The sequence below is a fragment of the Alternaria metachromatica genome (assembly GCF_023757995.1).
Source record: "Alternaria metachromatica strain BMP 0045 chromosome Unknown scaffold_38, whole genome shotgun sequence".
NCBI lineage: Eukaryota > Fungi > Ascomycota > Dothideomycetes > Pleosporales > Pleosporaceae > Alternaria > Alternaria metachromatica.
Genome location: NW_026055529.1, coordinates 211,052 through 228,988, shown reverse-complemented (window position 1 = coordinate 228,988; position 17,937 = coordinate 211,052). Strand labels below are relative to the sequence as shown.

The window sequence follows — 17,937 nt, the reverse complement described above, 5'->3', positions numbered from 1 at the left end:
TCCAAAGCAGATTTTGGGGGTATCAGTGGCCGGCGGTCAAACAAGGGATTTACGAAGTCTTTGCTTTTCCGTCATTCCGTCGTGGCTGTCGTTGCAAAGGCTGACATCTTCCCACCAAACCTTACGCAGTTGTAGCGACAGTCGGGTTGGCGCTTTTCGAAGCATCGCCCACACTGTTCTCAGCGGGGATGTCGGCTACGACAGGGGCGGTGGTCTCTTCCTTCTTCTCCTCAACGGCGGGGGCGGCAACAGCCTCCTCCTCAGCGACGGGAGCAGGGCTGGCAGCGTCCTTCTTGTCCTTGGGTGCCTTGTTACCGGTCGCCTTGGAGAGCGAGCGGCCGAGGTTGCCGAAGAACGACTTGCGCTTGTCTTGCTTGGGAGCCTCGGTCTCAGCGGTGGGCTCAACCTTGGTCTCAGCAATGGGGGCAGGCTCAACGGCCTGGACGGGCTCAGCGGTGGCTGGCGCGTTGGTGTCGGCGATCTGAGGAGCAGCCGCGTCGACCTTGGGCTCACGAGCAGGCGACTTGGCGCGGTCCTTGGAGCCGAAGAACTTTCCGAACTTGAAGTGGTCCTTCTCCTTGGAAGGAGTAGAGACCTTGGCCTCCTCGGTCTTAGCTGGCTCGGTGGCAACGACGGCGGGCTCAGCAACGACAGGTGCGCCAACCTGGGCCTCCTCGAGGGGCTTGGCCTCAACGGCGGTCTCGTTCTCCTTGACGGGGGTGGAGGCAAGACCAGCCTCGTGCTCCTTCTTCTCGGTGGTGGGAGACTTGAGCTTCTCAACGAAGGATCCGAAGATGGAACCACGCTTCTGGGGCTTGGGCTTCTCAGCAGTGGCGGGAGCAGCGGTCTCATCGACCTTGACCTCCTCAGCGGGAGCAGCGATAACAGGGACGACGGGCTCGGCGGTGGTCTCCTCAGCGGGCTTCACAACGTCGTTGGCGTTGACGGGAGCAGTGGCGGGGACTAGAAAATGTTAGTACGAGACGATGCAAGTATGCAACGGATGAGCTTACTCTCGTCGAGGTGAGGAACAACGGCGGGCTCCTCTTTCTTGACCTCAGGCTCAGTCTTAGCAGCATCGGTCTCCTCCTTGGGCTCCTTGTCCTTCTTTCCGAGCAGGCCGCCGAAGAGGCTGGCACGCTTGCCGCGGGAGACAGAGCGGGACTTGCTCTTAGCGGCCTTCTTGCGCTTCTCCTCGTCGGAAGAGGAGCTGGAGGAAGATCCAGTGCGGGCAGCGACGGGCTCGCCAGCAGCGGCGGTCTCACCCTCGGCGAGCTTGGGGGTCGCGTCCATGCTCTTCTTGGGGGCGGAGGATGTAGCTCCCGCTAGCGCGGTGGGCTTACCTGCGGGATGTTAGCCTACTGCACCACACAGACAGATCGCCCACTAGTGCCATCGCGACGCGACTCGACGCGGGTGATTTGGAAAAACGTACCAATCTTCTCCTTGTTCTCCTTGTAGCCCTCGCTCGACTCGATGGTGTCCTTGGACGCCTTGGCCTCGGTGATGGCCTTCTCAACGGCGACGAACCATCCGTCACGCTCGGCGGCGGTGGTGGCCTCGAAGGTGTGCTTGTGGCCGGAGATCTTGAACGCGAAAGCGACGGCGCCGTCCTTGGCGAGGTCGGTGGCATAGGCCTGGGGGTGTTAGACTGTGTTTTTGGACTGTAGAGAATTCAACATACCAAGTTGAGGACACCGGCGGGGTGCTCCTTCTGGTCAGCGTGCTTGACGAAGAAAAGGAGGCCCTTTCCGGTCTGGCTGGACCAGGCGACAACGGGGTGTGCAACCTCGGGCTTCTCGCCGCGGAGGTACTCCCTCAGGTTGTCGGCGGCAACGGGCTCCTCGCCGAACCAGAAGTACTTCTTGGCGAAGCGGAAGGCGCTGGAAGTTGTTAGCAGGCGGTCGGGAAGTCGCCAAATGTGGTTCCACTCACTTCTTCAGGCCAGGCGCCTTGTAGCCGAGCGCACCGCTGTAGATGGGCTCGACGACCTTCTCCTCCTTGGCCTCCTCTACGGGCGCTGCGGCCTCGCCCTCGGTCTTGGGGACATCCTCCGTCTTGGGCGCCTCCTCTACGGGCGCGGCGACAACAGGCTCGCTGGCAACAACGGGTGCCGGCGCAGGCTCAACGGTGCCGACAGTTCCAACCTCGGGGTGCTCGACGGGCTTGGGGGCGTCGACGGGGGCAGACATGGTGTGTGGTGCAGTTTGTTTGGGAGAGCGTGCGTGTGTGGGGTTTGTGGGTGCGAAAAGAGGAGGGTTGTGAGGCAAGCTCGGGTTTGGGTATTACAAGATGTACGGAAAGGGAAAGTACGACGCTCGCAAAGTGCAGCGGCAGACAAGCAGGCACGACCTTGTTAAGGATGCGAAGGGCGGTGAGGAGGAAGAAGGATAGAAAATCTCAGACGCCCAAGGAAGGGGAGAACTTTAAGGTGAGGGCTGTTGCTAGGTAGGGGTTCAGGTGCAGGGATGCCACCAACGAAATTGGCTTTCGCGGCTGCACGTCCTCTTGGACGGACCCGCCAGCTGCTAGCCCGCCCGAATAGCACCATTCACCAACGTTATGCACTCTGACCTCTGAAACGCCCGCTGTGCATGCCGGCATCAACCTTTGCTATCGAAGCCAGAGTTGCATCTACTGTGCGTGATCCGGCATCTGGCGGCCTCCACGTTGGCGCCCACGCGTCTGATAAGCAGAGAGGTCGACTGACCCTTGGGCGTGGTCGCATGATCCAGCTGCCCCTCTTCACACTTGCCCACGATCGGCCATGTATGTCTGGCAGAGGTTGCTATCTTTGCGGGCTCACGAGACTGATGACGGCTCCAAACACGATAGCGCCTCGTCTTTGTCATCGACACCCATCTTCACTAGGTGTCCGCTGTACATCCACCAGTATACAGCGTTCGCACCATCAGTACTCCGGGCACAGTAGTAGTGCCCAGGTGAGCACCACTGAGTATAACCGTGATCGACATCGGTATCTTGCATCCAACCCACTCCATGCACATCATCACCCGAGCGCCCTCGAGTCTCACACACCCAAAAGGCGGCTCTACGGCTGGCCGCTGCAGTGAGCACCTCCCTCAACACCGCGCACCTCTGTGCCACGCCTCCGCCGTCTTGGTTGCGCCGTCGCGAACTCTGCACAACTCGCACTCTCGCGCCATGCCAAGGCTGTCTGAGCATTCAAGGCTAGACACTTCTAGCGCCTGCACGTAACGAATCGCGGCACGCCACCGCCCTCCAAGCGTGATCACCGTTTACAAAAGGCGTCAAGACCCTGGCGCCCAAATTGCTAACCTTTGCGCTGGTGCTGGCGAATGCTGCCGAAGAGACTACGTGCCGCCATCTTAGTCTTGATGGCGTTCACGCACGCTTGACTTTCTTTTCTTGCCAGTCCGACTTCGAGGCTGGTCTCTGATCTCTGGTTCTGGCATCTGCATCTACTATCTGGCGCGGTCAACACCTGCACTCCTGAACAGACCAGTCCTGGCATAGATCATCCAGATTGGACACCGCCTTGCCACAGCAACGGGTGAAGTGAAAATTGCTAAACCCGGACTGACTCTCAAGAATGGTCGCCTTCATCTCAGATCAGCCGAAAACACCTGGCCAGTGTGACTAGGGCCATGCCGGCTCAATCTTCACCTCACGTGAAAGGGGCGTCTACCACGGGCAGCACCATGGACTAGCCTGCCACAGCTTGCACTTCAAAAACTCTCTGTTACGTATCAAATAATAGTCGCCCATTCTCCAGCTGCCCCATCACTTCGATTCACATCATTGCTGCTGCCAGACCTGAGACGCACAAAAGAAATTCCGCTTGATCTACATGCCTCCTGTCATCTCAGCGGTGGTAGCCCAACATCGCGGTACGCACAGAGCACTCGATAAAACTCCGCAGACGATCTCCCTGACAGTAATTATGACCGTACCCAATCCGCGTCTCGCTCACCGCCACAGGCACTCGGGTGCAGCAAATTTGGCGACAAGAGGCTGACGGGTTCCCGTGCGGCCTTGTGCCTGGGTTGTTCGCAACCTTGTGCACCAAGTCATGTTGCGCGCCGTTTCATGCCTTTGAAACGCTAAATGCCATCCAGAACTTTGCCATATTTACACTCCACACGTTAATCAACATCTGACAAGCCACCATCGTCGTATCTGTGATCGAATCTCTGAGCCGCTGATAGCCCTGTTGTTGACAATTTATCGTCGCCCTTGCCCCATCGATGAACTGTGGATCTCGCGTCCCTGACTACTCTCGCTTCGTGGCTTCTTCTGGAGCGCGGAGCGAGTTGGCTACTCGAAGACTCCCGGCCGGGCTCCACCGCACGAGTCAACGTCGATAGCGTGTAGAACTACGGCTACCACGAGCAAGCCATGCGATACTTGTTGAGGTGTGGTTCTCTCAAATCTCACACCACATGTCAGCTACATGGCGTACAAAGTACAAATAGTCTCAGCAGCGCCACATAAATAGTCCTAGTAATCTTCCCCGCACGCCGTGATTGAGCCAACAGAACACTCCGCGGGAGGTCATCCACCATCTTCACTACCAATGCATCACAGCCAACACCCGATCTAAACCAACCATGCACCGTGCGAAACAACAGTATAGAACCAAAACCAACCTCGCATGCAACACACGACCATAGCGGTCGAAATAAGCTCAAAGCAATGGCGCTCGACTGCCGCTGCAAGGCGGGGAAGGAGGCGATGCGCGTTGGTGGAGACGGCTACCTCGACATCTGCCTTCCTCATTTGGCTGGGTGCACTTCCGTGTCTATTCCCACGTCATCGCTTCAGCCTCGCGGGACATCTCTTACCACAACTACAGCACTCGTCACCGTATGGCGCGAATACATCCTATCGGACTATTGGTGGGTATCAATTGCTGATTCCATGGTATACAAGCTGCCTCTTCTTTCTTTGTGTGCAGTTTTCTCTCTTCACTTTCTTCCGTCTGCTTGCATACTGCTTTCCACGTCCTGAAAAGCAGCGCTCCATTGTCTTTTGCTCTCTTTCCCACCAACATGTGCCGCATGGTCATATCCCGTGGAACCTTTGATTCTCGCCTCTGTACGCTCCTGCCTGTTCCTCAAGACGTTTCTCATCTTCCGCTCCTTCCTCAACACCTCCTTTGACTTGATAATGCGTTTCTTTTCCGCCGGTCTTCCCTTCATCGCCTCATCATAGATATCCTTCCTTGACTTCCCAGGCATAATGATATCATACGCAGACCGGGACCCGAAATCAACCTTCTTGTAAGCAACTTCCCAGTCGCACTCACTTGCCGGTGGTCCAAAGCCATGGGGCCGCAAGTCGAGAGTCGGGAACCCCAACAATGTTTGCTCGCCTGTCTTGCGGTCTATCCGGAATACGGCGGGCAGTGTGAAGCGCAGATCGGCTGGTTTGAGCAGATCGAAAGCAGCCGTGATGAAGCGATAGGGACTATTTTCTGCAGGTTCAAGCATTCGGTTCTTGATCTCATGGGCAGTGGGTAAGTAATCATCCTTGCTAAAGATACGCAGCACGATGTTGTCGTACGTAAGTCGATTGGTCAAAGAGATCCAGTAGCGGCCATCGAAGAGTCGCCACATTTCTCTCTGCGATGGTTTACCCAGTTTTCTTTTGGGAGGATAGACGATGTTCAATTCAGGATTTGCTCTTTCCAGCGTTTCAAGCGGTTGCCGGGTAAGCAGCCATTCTCGTGGGTGGGTCAGGTCTGGGTTGATGCCTTCTTCTTGGTGCTCGGGCTTGTTAAACGGCGAGGGCTTGTCCCAGAAGCGCCACCACACGTTGTAGACGCAAAAGTTCTTCTTTCGGAGCGCTTCACCCGGTACCACGTTTTCTTCGAGCTCCTCGAGTTCGGGATAGATGCGATAGGCGGATGCGGCGAGTTCACCAAGCGGTGCTTTCATGGCGGGTGTGACTAGTCCTGCCACGCGCTCAAGCAGGCAATATGCCGTGTTCTTCGCTTTGATCTTGTCGGCTTTGGTGTTTATCGGGTAGGGTAGGAGGTCGGAGAAAGGGGGAAATCGGACGATAAGACAGCCTGTCTGTATGTCGAGTTTGATTGGGCATTTATCGAAGAGTTTGTCCGCGAGATCTCTGTGCCACTTGATGCGCTCTTGCATATGCTGCGAGACATTGACCAGCGACTTGACACTCAAAGCCTCCGGAAGTTTGTGGTTCTGGTAAATATGGCGTATAGCGTTGCGCGACGTGAGCGTCTTGATCTGGTTCGTTTTATCTTCTGCCCAAGCTACACCCTTCTCTTCGCACGTCGCAATAAGTCTCGTCTTCTGAAACGTCAACAGAGGCCGCAGAATCTGCACACCCCCTTGTTCGACCTTGAACGGTATAAGCCCGGTGCGATCTGGCTTCTGGTGCTTTCCGCTGTGGTACACCCCATGTAGGCCCTCGCACTCTGGTATCCACTCTCTGCGCTGCATTGCCTGAAGCCCGGAGCGCAGCCTATTGTTCGCCAGCCTCATCATGACAGTCTCGGCCTGGTCATCCGCATGATGTGCGAGCATGAGGCGTGTAATGTTCATGCTTCTGCATGCTAGACCTAGCGCTTGGTAGCGGAGGGTACGCGCCTCCGTCTCGAATCGCTTGGAGTCGTTGGGATCGAAGGCATCGGGCCATGTAAGGGGAAGAATGGTGATTGGTATACCAACTTGACGATGTTAGTACTTGAACGCCAGATAAGTATCATGGATTCTCACGCTTCGTATGTAGTTGCTGTGACACCCATTTCGCTTCCTCTGTACTCTCCGGTCTTACTTTGTGGTCTACAATGAAGCCATGGGGGAGAGGCAGCTTGGGGTCTTCTAGTCGAGAGTGTGCGTATAGCGCTGCGAGTGCCATTGAATCGACACCCCCACTGATGGCAATGCCTGTCTCGTACATCAGTCGCGCATACTTGCAGCGAATACGACTGCGACTTACCCAAAAGATTCTTGCCTACATCATCACCCTTCTCTTTCACCAACACACCATCTCGCATAGCCGACATGAACTCATCGTTGCCAATTGGCAGAGCGCTCGTAGACTGCGCGCGTCGGAATAGCCCAGCTACATGGCTCCGTCGCGCAGTATGGTAACAATGCCCGCATCGTCGGACATTGTTTCTCCACATAAGAAGCACTGTCGACGCCGGTGCAATAGAAAAGAAAGCAGCTAGCAAGGGACGAATGTGAGGTTACTCGTTCTGGTAATGCGCGAGATGCCAAACGTTCCGCAGGCTGTTCCGAGGTAAGTGCACGGACATGGAATTTTCTGGAAGGGCAAAGCACAACATCTTCATCTTGCTGTCTAGCTTTCAACCCGAACATCTCTCTCTCTCCAAGCCCAGCGCACTTATAACGTTTTCTTGATTCTACGTGGTACCCAGTTCCCTTCTGTCCATCTGTCAACATGGTAAGCTTCCCCCAATACCAACCCACCATACCAATCCATCGACACGAGCATTGCGCACCAACACAACCACCCCACCACCCATCCTCCGCCTCTATCTCCACCTCCACCTCCAGCCCAGCTCCCAGCTAACCAATTCCCCCCATAGTCCGCAATCAAGTCCATCAAGAGCATCGCGCCGCTGCTCGACCGCATCCTCGTCCAGCGCATCAAGCCCGAAGCCAAGACCGCAACGGGCATCTTCCTCCCCGAGACGGCCGTCAAGGAGCTCAACGAAGCAAAGGTCCTCGCCGTCGGCCCCGGTGCCTTCGACAAGGATGGAAAGCGCGTTACCCCCAGCGTACAACCCGGCGACAAGGTCTTGATCCCGCAATTCGGCGGAAGCCCCATCAAGGTTGGCGAGGACGAGTTGAGCCTTTTCAGGGACCACGAGTACGTATACACTATACTTGGGAACTGTGGCTGTAGATTGTGGGATGTCGGCTAATATGTGATGTGCAGGCTCCTGGCTAAGATCAATGAGTAAATCGGGCATATGCCATCATCTACCATGATAGAATCAAAATAGATTGGCTTGCGTATCCTGTACCAACACCACACCCGAACATTCACGAAACGCGAGACGCTAGCATAACGGCCGGCGTTCATTTGGCATATCATCTGGCTTGGGGCTATCTGTTTTGGAAAGCGTTTCTTCGATAACATGTATTTACAAGGAAGAGGTCGGAATCAAAAGACATCAAATGTCGCGCAGATGTGGGGGAGAAACAATGATATAAGAATCTCTACTCTACCGCACTTCACTTGTTGTCGGGATTGAAAGGTCATATTTCGCATTATTCATGAATCTACTGACATGTTGCAGTGGACTGATCCATCTGGAAGCCGCGCCAGGGACGCCTCACTCCCTCTATAGCCGTCAACGCCTGAGTATTTGAACCAGCGCTTACCACCCTGAGTTTCCTCCAGCGCCCCACGCTCTTGCGCTACCTTCCCCAGGTGCGCCTTGGTCATACGAATTGTATGCGCCACCCTGGTTATACGCACCATAAGATCCTGGCGGGGGCTGTTGAGCCGGCGGCTGGCCATAGCCTCCAGGAGCAGGGTAGTTTTCGTACCCTTGCTGGTAGTTTGTAGGGACCGTGTAGCTAGGCTCTGCACCTTGACCTCCAGAGTACTGGCCTTGACCCCATCCATATCCGCCAGAGGGCACTGCGTTGCTGTACTCAGCAGGCGGCTGGTATCCTTCACCTGCGTAGGAGGACTGGTAAGGTTGGAAGTCAGCCCACTGCGATGGCTGAGGCGATGGCGATGGCTGGTATGGACCTGAACCTGGTGCTGCCAAAGAGGACGCCGAGGGTTCATCGTCCATGTCGCGAGTTCTTCCAGAGCTGCCGCCGAAGCTGCTGAGCATACCGCCGAGAGGGCCGGGAAGTTTGCTCGTCAATGAACCTAGGAGGTCGCCGGATCCGCTGGACTGCTGTTGATGACCACCGCCACCACCACCGCCATGGCTGTGGCCGCCGAAGCTCGACATGTTAACTGCACCGTGGCTGTGACCTGCAGAGTGATCGTGGTCTCCGCTGTGGTTATGTCCAGCCTTTACAGATTCAGAAGACAGGATCTGGTTCAGGTCCTTTCCGTGGTAGTTGCGGGCCCATTGCTCCACGACCTTGAACATGTTGTTGTGTACCTCGCAGTGCGGATCCCGGAGTGCTGGATGATGGAACACGCGCATACAGTCGTGCAGGACCTCGTCGACCGGCACATCCGGGTGGTCCCAAGCGTATATGACGCGGGGCGCGACGTACTGTAGGATAGCGACCGCGACTTGACCGGCGGGTGGGTTCAAGACATTGGAGAAGTGATCCTTGGACAGCATGCTGTGTGTTGGGTTGGTGGATGTAGGGTCCGTCCAGACCTCAAACTGGTGCTTGGCCGCTGAGTCAATAACGGCAGAAGATCCGCTCTTCAGCTGGGTCGATGCTGTCTTGATGATTGGCAGAATGAAGGGTGCAAGCAGTGATAGCACGAACAGCGTGACGCGCTCGGTAATAGTCTCAATCAGCTTCTCTAGACCTGGGATCTTGGAGACGATGGCCGAGATCTTGCGGACAACGTTGTCACGGAAAACTTGAAGAGGTCAGCTACAACTACGATTCTCTGTTCGCGAGGGCCTTACCTAGAATTGGGTAAATCTTGGGGATAATCGTGGCTGGATCAGTGTTTGTTCCTGGGATGTCTGGTCCCGGTGGTCCGCCCATGGATCCAGGTGGTGCAGCGAAGTCGTTGGGTCCAGCCCTAGACGAACTGTAATCGCCGTAACCACCTCGCGCATTCTCTGCAGCTTGGGCATCAGAAGAGGCCTGCAGACTCTGTGCTTGGCTAATGAGATCGCCAGTACCGGGGACTTTGCTTAGAACATCGATGAGTCCACTGCAAGCGTTGGATTGGCCTCCCGGTCCGCTTCTCTGTCCACCAGACCCGCCAACTGCATCTACGAGAGCAGTGTTCACCTCGTCGATTTCGGTCTGGGTGATATGATCGTTGGCTTCTCCTAGCACCGAGTGAAAGAAGTCAACACCTCCGAATGTACCAGTTACGAGAGGATAGGTGTGCTTTCCATGGAGGTTGATGCCAGCCTGGACGCCCACGTGAGGGAAGACATTCGTATACCCAAGCTCACGCAGCACAAGTTCAGTGTAATTAGTATGAGCTCCGAAATCTTCGAGGCAATGCAGTCCTTGACCCAGACAGCGAAGCGCTTCCGAAAGGTCTTCGTCCCGACCACGTTGGCCGGACTGTCCGTGGGTGTAAAGTCGACCGAAGTGAATGGCGCGAGCAAAAGAGTACTTCACATATCCGGTCGAAGTAGCCCAATTACCATGTTCGTTCGCGATATAGTTCTTCATACCAGTGTTTGGGTCTACTGCAAGCTCGGCATCTGAGACAGGACCTCGTAGACGAGGGTCGTATTTCCTCGCGTCCTCATTGTCGGCATAGTCTTTCTTTGAGAATGTCAGTGTCAACACATTCGTATGTCTGCAAATTTCAGTTGCTTACAGGGTTATCTAGGCTCTCGTTAGTATGACGAAGCAGAAGAGGCTCAAGTTCGCTTACCGATGTGTTCTTCGGGCCTATACACACCTAGCCTCTCGGCGGTGACCTCAAACTCTCCAGTTGCATAGCCAAAGGACATGAAAGACAAGACCCAGACCAGAACGCGAATAGTTTCTCCCTACGTCTTGTAAGTATATCGATGGGTGAAATCGCTTCTGCTGCTTTCGCGTACTTGAACTTTAGCCAACGTTCCAACATCAACAGCCTAAACCGGTCAGCGCACTCCGACGTCGCACAGTCTTTTGGGCTTACTTGTGAGTAATCGCGTAGCCAGTTGCCAAAGTACACACGCTACACGCAAGGTCAGTCACCGTCATCACAGCTACATCGTCATATGGACATACCTTGATCATGTTACTCTTCCATTTATGACCCTTCAAGCAAGCGACCGTCGCGAGCATATCTTCGATATCGCCATGACGCCAGTTCTTGCCCTCGATTTTCGATATCGACGCGATGTTTCCAGCACCGAAAGCGTCTGCGCCGGCTGGAAGTAGGACGAGGATGGCGATAGCGATAAGCAGCACGTACTGCGAGGAGACTCCCATGATCGCGGGATGTAGAGGGGAAATGAGGAAATGGAAGATGATTTAGCTCAGCGCAGTAAGAGTCTGCGATAACTGTTCGCTGGAGTCAGCTGCACTTACGTAGTGAAAGTGTGGCCCATGATGGCGCAGCAAATGACGCCACAATGCCCCACCTTCCCTCGGAAATCCGGCATGGAGGGGTAGCACAAGACCGAGCCCAACTCAGTTCCTTTCCTTAGCCAACCACGGCAGAACCAAAGTCATGATGAAACCGCAGTATAATGGGAAGTCCTGGGAGCTCTAAAGAGGTATGTGGCCTTCTCGGTTTGCGCGTTCAATACTGTCATACACTGCGCCACGATTCTTCCTGGTGTAGAGCAACCACGCTTGGTCCGCTCACACCAGCCAAGCCAGGCAGGCACGTACGTGGGCATGATACAGCTCGGAATCTTCCGAGTTATTATCGCAGCATGTGTCACACTCGAGTTCAAGGATTTGCATATTACAAGATCAACCCAACTTCGCAACCAATACCTGAGCTTTGCGTAACACTTCTCGATCCGTCTCAAAGTACAACAACCTCTCCGCCTCTTCATAGGAGTACAACCCCGTCTGAACCCCTTCTTCACCAGGCCCTTTCATCTCACAAGCACCTTCGTCCATGATCGCGACGTACCACCATATAACCTTGACACCTTGACCATCTCTCAACGTCCGCATGGTGACCATGAAAGGTTCTACCGAGTCGCGTGAGATGCGTGCCACGTCTGGGGCGTCCGCCGCGTCGCCAGCGATAGTGGCTCTGGTCTTGATATCCACTGGCAAGATATGACACTTGTATCCAGTTTCCTCGTATACTTCGCGTAGTGCAGCTTCTTTACGCGATTCTCCGATGTTTCGACGGCCTTTGGGTAGGGTCCATAGATCGGATACAAGGAGATGGATTAGGCAGATGTTCTGGCGAGTTGTGTCGTGGAGGATGGCGCCGCAGCTTTCGACGAAGTTTTCTGAGGTATATTGCTGGGTTGGGAAAGCTGATTGTGCCATGATCTGGGTAATGGAATTGAAGAGAAGAAAGTCGACTCTACGTCAACTGTAGAACTGATGCCTTGGCTGCGGCTGGATGATGATTGCTTCTGACCAATGAGACTACACTCTGAATAGTAACCCGAACACCTTCACATCTATCGACCTGTATCTCCTGTCGCGTACTTCTATTCTTAGCCGTTAAGACTCAGAGTCCCAAAGACCGCGGATAGCTCCAGGGTACAGTTTAGCATGATTACAAAATATATCTGTCAGCGTCGGGTGCGCCCCGCACACAGAACACCACACAGAGTCAGAGGGCCTTCAACTCTTCACCCGAGTGTGACTCTTCAAGATAATAGTCCAAATCACGCTAACCTATTACAAACAACCTATCCCTATCTAAGGTAGCATGAGATTGTCATAGGGCGTAACACTATATGAAGAAGAAGAAGACGCGCAACATCTGACATCTAATAACATCTAATAACACCCAACAACACAACTCCTACACGCCATGCTATCCATAGAAAAGATCACCATCCTCCCAATCCCCTGGGATCATCCAGACAGCATCCACCTCCGCTCCAAACAACAACTCGAGATAGACGATCCAGACTACACAACTCCGCCCTCAGCCGCCGACGTCCCCCTCTTCATCATCGCGTATCATGAAGGCATCCCACTAGGCTGCGGCGGTCTACGTCCTCTATCCCCTTCCTCAGAAAACGCACGAGAAAATTCTGCAGAGATAAAGCGGATGTTTGTCGACTCGCTGTACCGCGTGGGATTGGAAAGGGAGGGCGGGCTACGCACATCCGTTGCGACAATGATACTCGAGAAGCTGGAAGAGGAAGCGCGGAGTAGGGGTTGGCCGTGGTTGCTCTTGGAGACGGGTGAGCATATGCCGAAGGCGAGGCGGTTTTATGAGAGGTGTGGGTTTAGTCAGCGGGGGATGTTTGGAGGGTATGTCGAGGCTGAGGGGAGTGTTTGTTATGAGAAGTGGGTTGGAGGTCCTGCTTCGTAGGTGTGGAACAGCAAGGATGGCGAGTAAAGGAACGAATAGCCCGAGTTGTGCTAATACTAGAGGTGTTCTCCACGCACGAACAGTGGCTGATGAGTCCGCTCCAGTGTATATACAACGTTGCACACCTTGGGCCTATGAGTCACGGCATCAGCTCTGTCCTCATTCCGTACTTGCCAGTCCGCCTCATCGACCTCGCGCTTATCCACTACACGCCACAAATCACCCGGGTGAGGGAATACTGCTCCTTGGGGTATTACATCCTTTGCAGCTGGATCTAGGAAATAGAATCGATCCTTGGAATAAGACAAAGCAATCCATCGTGCCCCCGGTTTCGTCACTAGCGCTAAATTCACAGCCATGACTACTAAGGGATGGATCAGCTCGGGGGTTTTGGCGGCATCCAGGTCTAGCGGTTCGTAGGAGCGGATGGCTAGTGGGTAAGGTAAGGGGACTAGGACGTCGTCTGCGCAGGCGATGGAGTCGCATGTTGACTTGTCCACTATGACGGAGTAGGCTGCACGCTTGCATGCGCGCATGACGGACTGGTAGTCAAGCAGGTCTACGGCGTCCCAGCGCATGCATGCAGCTTCTCCTATGTCCTTTCGCGGATCCTGGTATATCTCCTGTTCCCGGATCTTGCCGACTTCAATGGCTACTTCGGAGTAGTCCAGGTTGTGTATCTGTCGCGGTGCGTCTACATGGGAGCGCAAGTGGTAGGATAGTAGTGATGTGCCGCAGCCTATGTGTAGAAGTTCCGGCTTGGGCGTGGGTGTCGCATCCAGGGCATCGACGATGTGGGGATCTAGGGCATTGGGGGCCTCTAGCCACTCGAAGGGGTCTGTATTCGCAGCGAAGCGCTCATTCCAATAAGCTTGCGAACCGAACGAGGGTGGCTGTTTAGAAGGCATTGCGAACTGGGAGGCATTGCATTAGAACTGGCTTCAGAACTATAGGCGTGATTAGTTGTCATATCTCCACTAACAGGCTCAAACGTAGATAATATGGGTTTCGGGCGCGCGATATGCACCAGATCATAAATATAGGCGTGATATCCGTAGTTCCGTATGAGGAATTGTTGCGGTGAGTGAAAGTCTCGAGACGCGACGACGCCCAACCTTTGGAAAGATTAAATGCGCCGGTCCGAGCGTCCTCCGAGCCTCGATCATTTCTCATCACTCGGACTCCCGAGGCGACGAGACGACGAGCATCACCACCCACAGCCATGGCCACCCTCCACTCGATACCACGCTTTCTCCTGCCCCGGGGCCCTCTGCTCCTGCGACCTCAAGCCCGCGCCTTCCTCCCGCTACCCTCCCCCACGAGCGCCCGCCATGCGTCCATTACCCCCAAAGGTCTCTCAGAAGAATTCCGAAGACGGCGGGAAGCACAGCAAAGCAAAGGAGCGCCCGTAATACCCCAGCCCGACAAATACCGACCGCCATCGCACAGCAAGCGCGCCCCGAACCGCAACCTGGAGAACAAGATCTATGGCGCGCCCGTATCCGAGGAAGACAAGAAGCGCATGGCGACGAAGAAATACCCCAACATGATGAGTCCCGAGGGCACCTTCTCGCATTGGTTCCTGCACAACCGGGCCATCCATCTCTGGATAACAATGGTAAGGTCCCCCCTCCCATGCCACCCAACCACACCAAGCTAACCCCGCTCTCCCCACAGGGCATACTCGTCTCCCTCGCCATAGCAGCATGGTACATGGACTTCATCTCCAAGACCGTTTTCGGCCACTTGCTTCCCTCGCGCAAAGATTTCCTACGTCACCCCTTCGAGTCCTCGTCGAGATTCATTGAGGTCTACAAGATGCATATGGAGCAGACGTCGCAGCAGTACCAGCAGCAGAGGCTGAAGAAGGCCGAGGAGGTTGAGAAGAGGAAGCAGTATCGGTTGGAGAGGATGAGGGAGGCGGAGCTGAAGGGCGAGGAGTATGTCGAGGACCCGAGGTATTATGTTGGTGAGGATGGTGTTAGGCGGAGGAGGGTCAAGAGGTGGTTTGGTATCTGGGAGTGATGGTGTGGATGAAGCTTCCTGATAAGGGGAGGATCTCAGAGGCATATCTGTGGTGTGAAGTAGGCCGCGCAATGGCATACGGCAGTGTAGGATTGCGTGATGAACGGCATCGAGTCGCGCAACGCTGGTGGGGAAGAGGTCGGCGAGATGACGTTTGAACCCCAGCTTCATTGAAGAGCTGTGGGTAATTGGTATTACGAGACATGTACATGAAGGTGTGTATACTAGATGGGTGAATCCCGTTCTTCAAGGATCGACAGTTCAAGGACATCTCCTTTCATTTCAACATTGCAACATTTCAAAAGTCTCGACTCTCTACGACTGCATATCACCCTCTTCCTCCTTACTCCTCCCAAACCAGACCTCATCCTCCGGCCCCATCCCCCTCCCCACCCCCTCCACCCCACACAACCCCCCAACCTCCGCCGGTACCTCCCAGCCCCTCATCCCCTTCACCCTCGTCGCAAATACCATCCCCAACCCCGCCTCAGCATGCCAGCCGACGTGGCAATGAAACAACCTGTAGAGGGAGGTACGAAGTCAGTATATGTTTCATAAGCAATTCGTACAGTCAAAACTTACCACACACCCGGATTATCAGCCACAAAGCTTATCAACAACCATCCATACGCCTCCACACTCGCCGTATCCCTGCGTAGCGGATTCGTTAAATTCATATAGTCGCCAACGTGACTAGGGGAGAGCAGAGTAGAAGGCGGATACCCGTGTCCCTGAGCCAAGACGAAGAATTTGTAGCCGTGCAGGTGGAAGGGGTGGGTTCCGTCATCGAGATTCTGTATTAAGATCGTTATGGTGCGTGTGGTTTTGGTTTGGTAGACGAGCTGGTGAACTGAGTCGAAGGGGCGTGTGTCTAGTATGCCCTCTTGTGCCTTTGTCTCGGGGTTTTGCATTGAGAGCACAGTGTTTAGAAGCGGTGATGTGGCATTGACGCGGAAGGAACTGTCATTCAGATAGCCCCGCGAGAGCCTCCAGTCGCGGATTTGGAACGAGGAGCGCAGATAGAGGGTGTGCTGAGGATCGTTTTCTGGGGCTGGAATTGCGATGACGGGGGCTAGGGTAGATGTGTTTAGATCTCGACATTCCACGTCGATGATTTCGGGCCAGTCTTTGCTTGTTGGGATGGGGTTTTTCGTGTCGTCGTCGTCCGCAGAAGAATAGTATAGTACGCCTCTGACTTCTTCTTGTAACTCTGGCTCTTCGTATGCAAAACAGTGGGTTATCATCCTCGCACGCATCCAGTACATGCCTTGGTTCTCCTCTTCCTTCGGTGGCGTCACGATGATACTGTATCGTTGCGCAGGATTGATGTTCAGCCGATGGATAGACTGGGGGTACACATCCGTGCCATCGACTTCTGTGACCTGGAACTCGTGTTCGTCGATCTGTAAAGCAAATTCTGCGAATGCTCCGACGTTGATGATTCGGAGTCGTGTGTTGCTGGTACGAGATAGGTTGAACAAGGCGTTACTGGTGCTAGAGGAAGAGCAGTTTCGATTCGGCAAGTCGGCGCAGTCTCGCATGTTCCTTCCGTTGATCAAGGCGGATGGCGGAACGGGTTCGTCGTTCTCGCTGCCAGGGGCGAGGTACTGCATGAGTAGGTCGGAAGAGAGGTCGTAGTAGTAGTCTGATACCATGACTATGCGGTCTTGCTCGTACGGTATCTTTTGCAATTCTTCTTTCTCTTCTCCGCCTCTGGCATGAATGACAAGAGGTCCCACCAAACCATCTGACGCCTGCATGCTGACATGAGAATGATACCAGTACGTTCCCGTCTGCCCTGATACATTGAATCGGTATGTAAACGAGTGACCCGGGGCAATTGGACATTGCGTCACTCCCACTGTTCCGTCCATCCAGTTCGTGCCATTTTGATAGAGACCGTGCCAATGGAAAGAAGTAGCGTTGATGGCTTGGTTCTGAACATTAATAACAAGCTCGTCGCCTTCGTTGCACTCAATAAGCGGTCCAGGAAAGGTGCCGTTGATGAGTATCATGGGTCGATACACGCCATCTGGGCTGAGAATGTGATCGGATACTACCCATGTATACTCTCGGGTCGTAGGTGGTGCGTTGAAATCCCATGATGAAGAGAGTATGTAGTCTTCTTCCGGTCGAAGTCTTGCAGGATGAGCATCAAGGGAGGGGGATGTATCATTCCGGGTACTTGTCAGACCCCGATACACCAGGGCTATGACTGTGCAAATGAGAAGCGAAACAACGGTGACGGGCCTGATCCATGGCCACCGATGAATGTGATGGTGTGAAACGTCGTGCTTGTCGCTCCAGCGCGGTTCCAAGTCGTTTCCGTGGTCTTCGCTGCCTCGAGATCGGTAATCGTCTGTGGGTGCATGCAGCAAGCCAATTTGCTCCTCAGACTTGTGCATATTCGATTTAGACATCTCTTTCATGCCGAAGCTTTGGTTGCGGCCCATCGCGGTTAGCTTCCAAGACCACTCATCAAGTCCCTGCCTGTATTACCAAAACGTGGTTCAGGGTATATATGTAGCAGTAATTGTTCTTGTTTGATGTTTGGCAATTTCCGTGTCAAGCACCCCGTCGTCCCTGCGTCGGATCTGATCGTTGTAACGTGCCATCTCGTTCAAGGAGCCTCTGAACACGACCGCCACCACCAGCCAGCCGCTGCACGGGTCCAGAAGATCATCACGCTACGCCACCCCACCTGCAGTGTCACTGGTGTCAGGTGTGGCCATACCTTGGATCTGCGGGTCGTACTAGGTTTGCCGAGTTCGTGTCCAATCAGCCCCGCAC

At 54.5% G+C, this 17,937-nt stretch overlaps 7 protein-coding genes across 7 annotated transcripts; 2 read left to right on the top strand and 5 right to left on the bottom strand.

Annotated features, from left to right (window-relative positions):
* Positions 1–121: 121 nt before the first annotated feature.
* J4E83_009936 (uncharacterized protein) lies at positions 122–2,192 on the bottom strand (the record flags this gene model as incomplete). The annotated part of the gene is made up of 5 exons (XM_049336820.1): positions 122–963; positions 1,014–1,343; positions 1,436–1,637; positions 1,685–1,883; positions 1,936–2,192. The coding sequence occupies 5 exons, from the start codon at positions 2,190–2,192 to the stop codon at positions 122–124; spliced, it is 1,830 nt and encodes a 609-aa protein (XP_049184102.1).
* A 2,757-nt stretch (positions 2,193–4,949) lies between these two features.
* Positions 4,950–7,021, bottom strand: J4E83_009935 (uncharacterized protein; the record flags this gene model as incomplete). The annotated part of the gene is made up of 3 exons (XM_049336819.1): positions 4,950–6,682; positions 6,732–6,902; positions 6,955–7,021. 3 exons carry the CDS (start codon positions 7,019–7,021, stop codon positions 4,950–4,952), a joined length of 1,971 nt encoding a protein of 656 aa, XP_049184101.1.
* Positions 7,022–7,422: 401 nt separating this feature from the next.
* Positions 7,423–7,948, top strand: HSP10 (10 kDa heat shock protein; the record flags this gene model as incomplete). The annotated part of the gene is made up of 3 exons (XM_049336818.1): positions 7,423–7,425; positions 7,571–7,854; positions 7,924–7,948. 3 exons carry the CDS (start codon positions 7,423–7,425, stop codon positions 7,946–7,948), a joined length of 312 nt encoding a protein of 103 aa, XP_049184100.1.
* Positions 7,949–8,368: 420 nt separating this feature from the next.
* Positions 8,369–11,090, bottom strand: J4E83_009933 (uncharacterized protein; the record flags this gene model as incomplete). Its single annotated transcript, XM_049336817.1, has 7 exons — positions 8,369–9,555; positions 9,605–10,430; positions 10,486–10,493; positions 10,543–10,660; positions 10,715–10,747; positions 10,795–10,833; positions 10,887–11,090. 7 exons carry the CDS (start codon positions 11,088–11,090, stop codon positions 8,369–8,371), a joined length of 2,415 nt encoding a protein of 804 aa, XP_049184099.1.
* A 2,088-nt stretch (positions 11,091–13,178) lies between these two features.
* On the bottom strand, positions 13,179–14,030 carry J4E83_009932 (uncharacterized protein; the record flags this gene model as incomplete). The annotated part of the gene is made up of 1 exon (XM_049336816.1): positions 13,179–14,030. One exon carries the CDS (start codon positions 14,028–14,030, stop codon positions 13,179–13,181), a length of 852 nt encoding a protein of 283 aa, XP_049184098.1.
* Positions 14,031–14,344: 314 nt separating this feature from the next.
* Positions 14,345–15,147, top strand: J4E83_009931 (uncharacterized protein; the record flags this gene model as incomplete). Its single annotated transcript, XM_049336815.1, has 2 exons — positions 14,345–14,740; positions 14,800–15,147. 2 exons carry the CDS (start codon positions 14,345–14,347, stop codon positions 15,145–15,147), a joined length of 744 nt encoding a protein of 247 aa, XP_049184097.1.
* Positions 15,148–15,725: 578 nt separating this feature from the next.
* Positions 15,726–17,576, bottom strand: J4E83_009930 (uncharacterized protein; the record flags this gene model as incomplete). The annotated part of the gene is made up of 1 exon (XM_049336814.1): positions 15,726–17,576. One exon carries the CDS (start codon positions 17,574–17,576, stop codon positions 15,726–15,728), a length of 1,851 nt encoding a protein of 616 aa, XP_049184096.1.
* Between the last annotated feature and the right edge of the window lie 361 nt (positions 17,577–17,937).